Consider the following 12,121-nt stretch of genomic DNA (forward strand, 5'->3'; position numbering starts at 1 on the left):
GAAGTTTGTGTCGAAATTAACCTTACCATGCACGCCTTTGACGTCAGCTATACTTTGTTGCTCCATAACTGAGACTAGAAAAAACAAAAGAATGGTCTGGGGTGTCATGCGTTCATGTAAAAATAAAAGAAGGAATCCACTTGTCGTCTCAACAGCTGTTTTATTCACGACCTTACAGCTACTACAAATGCTAACTGCTGGCCTCCATCATGTACAACATGAAGACGCGCGGCAACCCGTACATATCACAAACATTGAGGGCACAGAACAGCTGCATTTCAATAAGTGAGGTAAAACAAAAGTAACGGACAGAAGTAAAAAACTATAAATAAATAATGCAACAATGTCGGACAAGCAGAAATGCACAGAGCCGTGTTTGTTTACAGCGGATGTCACTGCTTCTTCTTCTTCTACTTTCGTTTACGCTATGAGCTGCGTAAGTCAAACTAAAGTTTGACGATTTAAAGTGTGATTCTTGAAAATGTACATCATAATCGGATAATTTTTTTCAATGTCCATGTACACGGTAACATTGTAATCCAAATTATGATCAGATTAATTACATTTAGCCCATGTAGCAGCTAGGAACTTTGGTGAAAAATTAACTCAGAGCGACAGTGGATGGAAGCAACACTAGCCTTGTAAAGAGAGCTACCTGCTAGGGTTTCCAAGTTAATCTTCCCATTTAAAACATCATTTTCTTAGTTTCTTTACTCAATTAGATGGAGAGCCGCTGCTTTTTTATCATTACATTATGGACTCACAATCACACAGCACACGCGTTATTCGCGTATTAAAAACAATAGTGAATTTTTAGTGAGTGAATTATATTTATATAGCACTTTTTCTCTAGTGACCCAAAGCGCTTTACATTGTGAAATCTAATATTTAATTTTTACATTTAAACCAGTGTGGTTGGCACTGGGAGCAGGTGGGTAAAGTGTCTTGCCCAAGGACACAACGGCAGTGACAAGGAAGGCGGAAGCGGGAATCGAACCTGCAACCCTCAAGTTGCTGGCACGGCCGCTCTACCAACCGAGCTATACCGCCCCCGTTTAATACTGCCGTTTAAGGGAACATTTATTAATTTGTTATTGTTGGATTAACATTGACAGTCTTTGTGTGCAAACATAGTTTTTTTTAAGTTGTTGTTTTTATCTCCATGTTCTCTTCTTAGGGATCATTGTTTGTTGTCTAAGGCAGTGGTTCTCAACCTTTTTTGAAAGATGTACCCCCTGTGAACATTTTTTTAATTCAAGTACCCCCTAATCAGAGCAAAGCATTTTTGGTTGAAAGAAAAAAATAAAGTAGTAAAATACAGCACTATGTAATTAGTTTCTGATTTCTTAAATTGTATAACAGTGCAAAATAATGCTCATTTATAGTGGTCTTTCTTGAACTATTTGGAAGAAAAGATATAAAAATAACTAAAACCTTGTTGAAAAATAAAAAAGTGATTCAATTATAAGTAAAGATTTCTACTCATAGAAGTAATCATCAACTTAAAGTGGCCTCTTTGGGAATTGCAATAGAGATCCATCTGGATTCAGGAACTTTATTCTAAACATTTCTTCACAAAAAAATAAATGTTTAACATCAATATTTATGGAACATGTCCACAAATCTAGCTGTCAACACTGAATATTGCATTGTTGCATTTCCTTTCACAGTTTTTGAACTTACATTCATATTTTGTTGAAATATTATTAAATATTTATATTATAAAGGATTTTTGAATTGTTGCTTTTTTTCAATAAATATATTTATAAAGGATTTTTGAATTGCTACTAATATAATATTTTTAAAAACTCTCACGTACCCCTTGGCATACCTTCAAGTACCCCCAGGGGTACGCGTACCCCCATTTGAGAACCACTGGTGTAAGGTGTATAAGATGCGTCAAACTGTTGCAGGAAGTCATTATGGTGCTCAAAGAAACATTCACTCTTTATCCCTCTGGTCAGGTGATGGTGGAGCGGTAGCTTATGCTCTCGTTTCGGGCTCGGATCACAAGTTTGAGGTGGACGTCAGCACGGGCCTGGTAACCACAGTGGACTATCTAGACTACGAGACCAAGACCACCTACCTGATGAACATCTCAGCCACAGACCAGGCCCCGCCGTTCCACCAAGGCTTCTGTGCGGTCTACGTCACTTTGCTCAATGAACTCGATGAAGCGGTGGCCTTTTTCTCAGCCGGTTATGAAGCCTCGCTGCGTGAGAATATTGCCACGGGCACAGAGGTGGTTCAGGTGCAGGCCCAGTCAGCTGACAACTTGAACCAGCTGACTTATAGATTTGATCCGGATACATCTCCAGCAGCCCTGGCCCTCTTCAAGATAGACAGCGTCACGGTGAGTAAATTGTTTGGTAACCCTTTAGTATGGGGAACATATTCTAAGTAACTGAGACTTAATTTAGAGTTACAGTATTTGGTTAGGGCAGTGGTTCTTAACCTTGTTGGAGGTACCAAACCCCACCTGTTTCATATGTGCATCCACCGAACCCTTCTTTAGTGAAAAAAAATATATATATTTACAAATTCAAGACAAAGGTATATGTTTTTTTTACTGGTGCACAAAATGAACCGTGCATGAACATCTCCTTGTTCAAAAACAAAACCAACACAGTGCATGAACTCAATTAATTACACACCTGCAAACACGATGGAAAATTAGAGGGAACATTCTTTTGGGATATCCATAATAACGCTAATAGGGAGAGGTTTTATGTACACGATGAGTCAGGTGTGTCTTGACCTCTGCGGTGGAGGCTCCGCCGAACCCCTGAGGCCGACTCACCGAACCCCTAGGGTTCAATCGAACCCAGGTTAAGAACCACTGGGTTAGGGTAAGGGTTAAAGGGTTAGGGTTAGGGTTAGGGTTGGGTTAGGGCCATGCAGAATTAGGCATGTATAAGTACCTAATAATGACTAATTAAGAGCCAATATGTTTCTAATTTGCATGTTAATAAGCAACTAATTAATGGTGAATATGTTCCCCATACTAAAGTGTTACCATTGTTTGTTTTTTGTCTTGACCACGGTTTGTCGAGATATGAACATATATTACGTTGATGTTTCAGGGTCGGATCACAGTTACAGGTCTGCTGGATAGAGAGAAGGGTGACACGTACACCTTGACTGTCGTAGCTGATGATGGAGGACCTAAAAAAGACTCGACTGTGGTATGGATGCTTACTTATGAATTGATCTGCGCTGCAAAGACAAAAGTATTAGGAAGAATATCTTCAGTAATTACACTATGTTCACATTGCAGGCATGATCACACAATCTTTTTTTTTGCAACTTGGAAATATGTTAGTGTCAACTTATTTAAGCATTGAAGTATGCAATCTAAACCCAATGTCACATGTGGTGTGTTTGCAGAAGTAAACATGGCTCAGACTCATGTCAATCTCAGTTCGGACGCATTTGTGGCAATTTCAAGGATGTTGTACACCATTTTCTTTACCAGATTATTTGGCGTAAGATATTAGAAAGAAGGCAGGCAATAATTTTGTCTATAGCAGATTGTGCGACATCACAAGGAGAGTGAGGGTGAAGAGTCGGAGTCAGGAGTGGTAAGTCATTGGCATGAGCCACTTTGATTACAGTTAGGGCGGATGAACGTGACCTTAATGTAAAAACTGCGGCCGCATTGCATAGATTTATGACAACATACGAGAGATGAAATGGGTTGAAATGGAAAAAAAAAAAACATGTAAATTTTACTGTTTACACCATGGGTGTCAAACTCTGGCCCGTGGGCCAAATTTGGCCCGCCGTGTAATTTCATTTGGCCCTTTAGGCAATATCAAATTAACATTAGAGCTGGTCCGCCGCTGTAACACCGCATCCACCCCTAATACTCATACTCGTCAACCCTCCCGATTTTCCCGGGAGACTCCCGAAGTTCAGTGCCCCTCCTGAATTTCTCTCGATTTCCACCCGGACAAAAATATTGGGGGCGGGCCGTAAAAGCACTGCCTTTGGCGTTCTCTACATGTCGCCACGTCCGCTTTTACTTCATACAAACAGCGTGCCGGCCCACTCACAAAATATATGCGGCTCATACACACATACCAGTGTATGCAAGGCATACTTGGTCAACATCCATACAGGTCACACTGAGGGTGGCCATATAAACAACTTTAACACTGATACAAATATACGCCACACTGTGAACTCACAGCAAACAAGAATGACAAACACATTTCGGGAGACCATCCGCACCGTAACACAACATAAACACAACCCAACAAATACCCAGAACCCCTTGCATCACTAACTCTTCAGGGACGCTACATTATACACCCTCGCTACCACCAAACCCCGCCCCAACTCAAACCCGCTGCCGAAAAGAGGCATTCAATTTTTATTTGTATTTTATTTGATATGCCAATGATATTTTTTAATTATTATTATTTAAAACTCGATTTTGCATGTCACTATAAAGTTATATAAGCCTTGCTTGGTCAATATTCAATGCAAAATTTGTTTGGGTCCCTATTAAAGGATTCATTTGTTCAACCTCGGCCCGTGGCTTCGTTCAGTTTTAAATGTTGGCCCACTCCGTATTTGAGTTTACACTAACATAACAAAATCCAATACATGTCACATGGACAAAAACTCTTAATGACCTGCAGCGTGAACACAGTCCCATTTGTGGGTCTGAAATCTTATGGACAATTCAGTACAGTAGTACCTCATTATGAGCTCAATTGCTTCAAAATTATAACTCAAAACTACTTATATCTCAAATCAGTTCCGCCCATTAAAATGAATGGTAATCAATTTAATTCGTACTGAGCCTTCCCAAAACACCACTATTTTAATATGTGACATGTCTTTTGAAAAGCAAACCAAACTTTTAGATTAAAAATATTTGAAAAATACAAAAATAGAATAAATTGTGTTCAAACAGTGGTTTTATGAAACAATGTACATTATTCAGCATATTTAGTTGCCTAATACAAAGTGCTTCTCTGTCGCCTAACAATATGCTTTATTATTTTTGGTTTATGTTGCACACAGACGTTTTTGAGTAATGGACCGGAGTGTTCAGAGTTGACAGCAAGGTGTTTGTATACCAAAGCTAATGCTTAATCGCATTGACTGAACAAAGTCAAACAGCATCTACAGCTTCTCCATATTTTTATGGATTAATGTTGTCGTTAAAATATTTGTGGCTGCTTGCGCCGGATTAGTGTGACTCGGACTGACAATGTTGCAGATTTAGGATTGTGTCGATCTCAGGACAGTCACTACTTTAAACGGCGGCCATGTGGCTCATAACTCAAATGCCTCCCGCAACTTAAAAAAAACAAAGAGAGACAGCTCTTATGTCATAATACAGTGGAACCTCGATTTATGAACCCCTCATTGTACAAACCCCGTTTCCATTTGAGTTGGGAATGTGTGTTAGATGTAAATATAAACGGAATACAATGATTTGCTACAAAGACAACATATTCGATGTTCAATCTGATAACATGTTTTTGTTTGCAAATAATCATTAACTTTAGAATTTGATGCCAGCAACACGTGACAAAGAAGTTGGTAAAGGTGGCAATAAATACTGATAAAGTTGAGGAATTCTAATCAAACACTTATTTGGAACATCCCACAGGTGTGCAGGCTAATTGGGAACAGGTGGGTGCCATGATTGGGTATAAAAGCAGCTTCCATGAAATGCTAAGTAATTCCCAAAGAAGGATGGGGCGAGGGTCACCACTTAGTAAACAAATTGTCGAACAGCTTTATAACAACATTTCTCAACGAGCTATTGCAAGGAATTTAGGGATTTTACCGTCTACCGTCCGTAAACTCATCAAAAGGTTCAGAGAATCTGGAAAAATAAAACCACTGTCAGTAACTACAGTTGGTTGCTACATCTGTAAGTGCAAGTTAAAACTCTACTATGCAAAGCAAAACCTATTTATCAACAACACCCAGAAACACCGCCAGTTTTGCTGGGCCCGAGCTCATCTATGATGGACTAATGCAAAGTGGAAATGTGTTCTGTGGTCTGATGAGTCCACATTTTAAATTATATTTGGAAACTGTGGACGTGGTGTCCTTCGGAACAAAGAGGAAAATAACCATCCGGATTGTTATAGGCGCAAAGTTCGAAAGCCAGCATCGGCGATGGTATGGGGGTGTTTTAGTGCCCAAGGCATGGGTAACTTACACATCTGTGAAGGCACCATTAATGCTGAATGGTTCACACAGGGTTTAGAGCAACATATGTTGTCATCCAAGCAACGTTATCATGGATGCCCCTGTTTATTTCAGCAAGACAATGCCAAGCCACGTGTTACAACAGCGTGGCTTCAGAGTAAAAGAGTGCGGGTACTTTCCTGGCCCGCCTGCAGTCCAGACCTGTCTCCCACCGAAAATGTGTGGCCCATTATGAAGCGTAAAATGCAACAGCGAGGCCCCGGACTGTTGAACGACTGAAGCTCTACATAAAACAAGAATGGCAAAGAATTCCACTTTTAAAGCTTCAGCAATTAGTTTCCTCAGTTCCCAAATGTTTATTGAGTGTTGTTAAAAGAAAAGGGGATGTAACACAGTGGTGAACATGCCCTTTTCCAACTACTTTGGCACGTGTTGCAGCCATGAAATTATAAGTTAATTATTATTTGCAAAAAAAAAATAAAGTATATGAGTTTGAACATCAAATATCTTGTCTTTGTAGTGCATTCAGTTGAATATGGGTTGAAAAGGATTTGCTAATCATTGTATCTTTAAATCTAACACAATTTCCCAACTCATATGGAAACAGGGTTTGTACAAAGGTTTGGATTTACAAACCACAAACCAAATAAAAATATGTTATTGACAGTGTGTGTGTCGGCAGGGTGGCTACACATGAAGACAGTTCAGTTAGGGTATTAGCTAAAGCGTACAAACCTTTACTAAAATAGAAACATTAGTTGAGGCTGATACCCATTGTTAATGTTTCCCGTTTTTTCCGCACCCACATTTTGAAAAAAAAAAAAAAAATTCTATATATTTGCCACACTGGACTATAAGCCGCAGATATATACGTTGTAAAATGAGATATTTACACAAAAAGGTTTTGTCAATTTTTATTGGCATACCTTAATTGTTTCGAAACTGTGCCTGTAGCACGGCAGTAAAACAGCTGATCAAACAAAACACGGACCGACTAGCTGCGGAATCTAGCTCTTCAATCAGCTAAACAGACTCAATAACTCAGCTGTGACTTTTTGGTGAGTTTACTGGGGAATTTGTGAAAGTAATACAAAAAGAATGCCATTGTAAGTTAATACTAACACAGACCAGGGTTTCCCCTTAATGTAACTGATAGTGGCGCGCCGCCATGGCATTTTCCGTACCGCCACACTTTAAAAATAAGAGTGCAATTTGTATTACTTGAAAACAAATGTAAGTACTATACTATATAGTAGCCCCCAGAAGATATCACACAAAGTTTGACGCTATTTTTAACTTTTATTACCAATCTTATGATAACAAACAGCACAATTCCAACAGGTTTTACCTCCCGTTCAAACACTTTCGTCTCTGTCAATCCGCACTTGCCCCAACACACAGCAACACTTCCTCATTCTTCTGTACTTGCTCGATTACATTACGATAGCACGTACAGATATGCATAAAAACACAACCATCAAACGTGTGACGGTTTAGTAAGCATGAATTGTTTTAGATAAGGGGTCTCAAACACGTGGCCCGCGGGCCAATTGCGGACCGCAACTTAATATGAAAATTTTATGTTGGTGCGGCCCGCGAGTTTTATAAGAATGCCGTTTTACAGCGTCATATTCCCCGATTTTTCAGTGCTCCTCCAGGGGTAATTATTCTCCCGAATTTCACCCAAATAACAATATTGAGGGGTCACCGTGGAGACACTGCCTTTAACGTCCTCTACAACATGTACAAACAGCGCGCCAGCCCAGCCACATGTTGTGTTTGGCTTCAGTAGACGCAGTAAGCGACTGCGAGACATTGTTGATCAACAGCCACACAGGTCACACTGAGGTTTGCCGTATAAACAATTTTAACACTGTTACAAATATGCGCCACACTGTGAACCCACACCAAACAAGAATGACAAACACATTTTGGGAGAACATCCGCACCGTAACACAACATAAACACAACAGAACAAATACCCAGAATCCCATGTAGCCCTAACTCTTCCGGGCTACAATATACACCCCCACGAACCCCAACCCCACCCCCTATTGTAGCCCGGAAGAGTTAGGGCTGCATTGGATTCTGGGTGTTTGTTCTGTTGTGTTTATGTTGTGTTACGGTGCGGATGTTCTACCAAAATGTGTTTGTCAATCTTGTTTGGTGTGGGTTCACAGTGTGGTGTATATTTGTAACAGTGTTAAAGTTTTTTCATACTGCCACCCTCAGTGTGACCTGTATGGCTGTTGATCAAGTTTGTCTTGCAGTCACTTCCGTGGGTCTGCAGGAGCCTGCACACTGTTTGTCTGGTGAAAAAGCGGACGTGATGACAGGTTGTACAGGAAGCTAAAGGCAGTGCCATCACGGCACGCCCTTAATATTGTTGTTCAGGTGAAAACCGGGAGAATAATTGCCTGGGAGGGGCACTGATATCCGGGTGTTTCCCTGATAGATCGCGAGAGTTGGCAAGTATGTTGCTAGGCGGGAAAGCCATTCAAAGAAGGTGAAGTGCACGTAAGATTTTTTTTAAGACAACTTTTCTTGCGGCCCAGCCTCACCCAGTTTCTTCATCCAGTGGCCCCCAAGTAAATTTAGTTTGAGACCCCTGTTTTAGATGTATTAAAACATACAGACATTGTTTGGCGTGATGAAAAAAGAAACTATGTGAGTAGAGAAGCTATGGGCGACAAATAAATGGAATGGCACCTATACTTCCGGTTCAAGGCACGAAACAGAAAGAAATACTGAAGGCTTTCTGCACTGAGCAAACTTTTCCAAAAGAGGGCGCCATATTACAAACAATAACACACTTTTTCCGTCTTTGTGTTGGTGTTGTTACTTTGTAATTTTGTTTTATACAAAACATAATCGCTGTTAGCGATGAAAAATCCATGGATTAGCCGCATATTTGTATAAACCGCTGGGTTCAAAGCTTGGGAAAAATGTAGCGGCTTATAGTAATATTAAAATATGGTACTTTGTTTCATATGGACAAATGGTTTCCAATATACAAACTAGCCCTGTTCTAGAACCACTTAATTACGTAAATAAATGTTCCACAGTACTCGTAAGTTGAGGTACTACTGTACTTCCTACTTTCTGGCATTAATGACTATTCCAGACTCGCTGTGCACCATTGCACAAAACAATGTCAAAAAGGCCTGCTCGGTTGAAATCGGTGTGAAAGAACTTCAGCTCCCTTTCATAATCCCCACCAAACACCTTTGGGATGAACTTGAAGAAAGAGACCCTCTCTGCTTTCAGTCTCTAAAACCAGCTGTTATTTGACGTCTTAATGATGTCATTGCCGTACAATAAGTCGGTATGATTATATGTATTGCTGTGAAAAAACCTAATGACATCAAAATTGTATTATTTGCATCTTTCATTGGACCAACAGAAGGTAAGCCCTTCTGCCCTTCTGCAGTATTAACATGTTTCGTGTCCGAATGAATCGAGCCTCGTCTGACGGTTTCTCTTGACAGGTGTCAATCACCATCCTGGATGAGAATGACAACAGTCCAGAATTTGACATCACATCTGACACTTCAGTGGACATTTTGGAAAATACCCCCATGGGGAAGAAAGTGGCCGTGGTGCTCGGAAGAGATCGAGATGCTGGGCTTAATGGGCTGGTGAGAGAGTTCAAATGTCTCTTTTGATGAGATGGATTGCCCTTTTAGATAATTCCAAAACACGCTGATCTGTTGGTCCGTTTGTCTCTTTCTTTATTGCGTCTTAGGTCAACTTCTCGCTAGTCGCAGGCAATATGGAAGATGTGTTTAAGATCAAGACCGTGAATCACACCTATGGGGAGGTCTATGTCAATGCTCCACTGGACAGAGAGTCTGTGGATCGCTACCTGCTTAAGGTGGGAATTTTAAATGTACTGCATCTTACTTTCACTGGCAGTAGCAGTTGCCACATTAAATAACATGAAAGACCACATCAAACGATGTGGAAGACCACATTGAATGACGTGTCGGGCCACTTTAATGTTGTGGAAGACACTATTTCTACCGCTTGTCCCTTTCGGGGTTACGGGTACAAGTCAGCCCCTCATCACAGGGCTCTTCCATTTTTGAAAGGTGAAAATACATGATTCATTTGTTTTTTATTGTTTTTGCTCAACATTCTCAAAAAATTTAGTCCCAAATAAAAATATTAAACATTTATGACATTTTAAGGTCTTTTGATCAGATGATTAATTCATTAATAATTAGTAAACTCACTCGTGTTATGGCACCACAGTGGCAGAGGTGTTTGTGCGTCTGCCTCACAATACGAATATTCCTGGGTTCAATCCCCGGCTCGGGATCTTTCTGTGTGGAGTTTGCATGTTCTCCCCGTGACTGTGTGGGTTCCCTCCGGGTACTCCGGCTTCCTCCCACCTCCAAAGACATGCACCTGGGGATAGGTTGATTGGCAACACTAAATTGGCCGTAGTGTGTGAATGTGAGTGTGAATGTTGTCTGTCTATCTGTGTTGGCCCTGCGATGAGGTGGCGACTTGTCCAGGGTGTACGCCGCCATCCGCCCGATTTTAGCTGAGACAGGCACCAGTGCCCCCCGTGACCCCAAAAGGAAAATATGCGGTAGAAAATGGATGGATGGAACTCGTTTTATGCAAATGTTATTAATTCAACACTTTGACATTATTTTATTAAAATGCCTTCAAAGGAGTCAAAATATAAAAATTACAAAAAGTTGAAAAAATATATGATGATCAACTGATCACTGTCACGATTTTCAATTTGTATAAATTTGCATAACAAGGCCTTTAAAGTTAAAAAAAAAACACTTTTAAAATAACTCATGTTATGCAAATGTACACTAATTGAAAACTGCAACATCATTTGATCTAAAGGCCTTTAAAGTGTTAAAAAAAACAATACGTTTGTTTTTTTGTTTGAACTTGATGTTATAAATGTAAATAATCCCGTTTCATCAAACATATATTAACGTTGTTGCCTTAGGAGAAACTGGGTAACACATGGCACACTGACCAAGCTTAACCTATTGTTACTATAACAATCTACAAGGTTAATATAGGTTGCTTCTCTTTCTTTCCCTCCATCTTTTGGTATTCTTTTTGTATCTCTGGTTATCATTATGTATATGTATTGTTGCATTTGAACAACTGTATTGTTGATATTAGAGGAAAATTACTGGTATTGTTCATTATCAATGGCGCTATTTCTATTGGTATTTGTATTGCTCCAGTTGTAGTGTAAAAATGCTCATTGTCATATAATGTATGTATTATTATTTATTTCGCTAACTGATTCTTTGCTATCACTTTTACCATCATTTGTACATATCCTATGTGCTGGTGTTGTTCTATTGTTGTTGTTGTTTTTGTTGTTATTGTTGTGTTTGCTGTTGTTTTTTTTGTCTGTCTGTCTTATCCCCCTTTTTCCCCACAATTTCCCCCTCTGTCTTTCTTTTTTTCTCTTTCTATCCCCTCCTGCTCCGGCCCGGCTGCACCAAATGATAATATAAATACATTTAATAAAGTCAAAGTCAAATAAGGAAACAAGACAAGTATCCTACACATCTCTTCTATAAAATAAATCTGAACATTCGATATGGGCATCTACATCAACTATATGATTTGCCAGAGAAGCTGGACAGGACAAAAACAAATGTAAATAGTAAATGGGTAATACTTGTATAGCGCTTTTCTACCTTCAAAATACTCAAAGCGCTTTGACTCTATTTCACACACACATTCACACACTGATGGCGGGAGCTGCTATGCAAGGCCCTAACCACGACAAATCAGGAGCAAGGGTGAAGTGTCTTGCTCAAGGACACAACAGATTTGACGAGGTTGGTAGAAGGTAGGAAACCCTCAGGTTGCTAGCACGGCCACTCTCCCAACCACGCCATATGTTGATAAAAAAGATTAAGCAAAAAATACTAAAACAAAAAATATG

The 12,121-nt window shown here is 39.9% G+C and overlaps 1 protein-coding gene across 2 annotated transcripts in view; it reads left to right on the forward strand.

Annotated features, from left to right (window-relative positions):
* Positions 1–12,121, forward strand: part of cdh23 (cadherin-related 23) — a 619,519-nt gene that overhangs the window by 479,025 nt on the left and 128,373 nt on the right. For both annotated transcript variants that reach the window (XM_061910729.1, XM_061910730.1), the window contains exons 31-34: positions 1,965–2,353; positions 3,084–3,185; positions 9,669–9,818; positions 9,926–10,054. In XM_061910729.1, coding sequence (XP_061766713.1) covers positions 1,965–2,353; positions 3,084–3,185; positions 9,669–9,818; positions 9,926–10,054 — 770 coding nt within the window. The remainder of the gene's footprint in view (positions 1–1,964; positions 2,354–3,083; positions 3,186–9,668; positions 9,819–9,925; positions 10,055–12,121) is intronic.

This window comes from Nerophis ophidion, linkage group LG09, assembly GCF_033978795.1.
Source record: "Nerophis ophidion isolate RoL-2023_Sa linkage group LG09, RoL_Noph_v1.0, whole genome shotgun sequence".
Classification (NCBI taxonomy): Eukaryota; Metazoa; Chordata; class Actinopteri; order Syngnathiformes; family Syngnathidae; genus Nerophis; species Nerophis ophidion.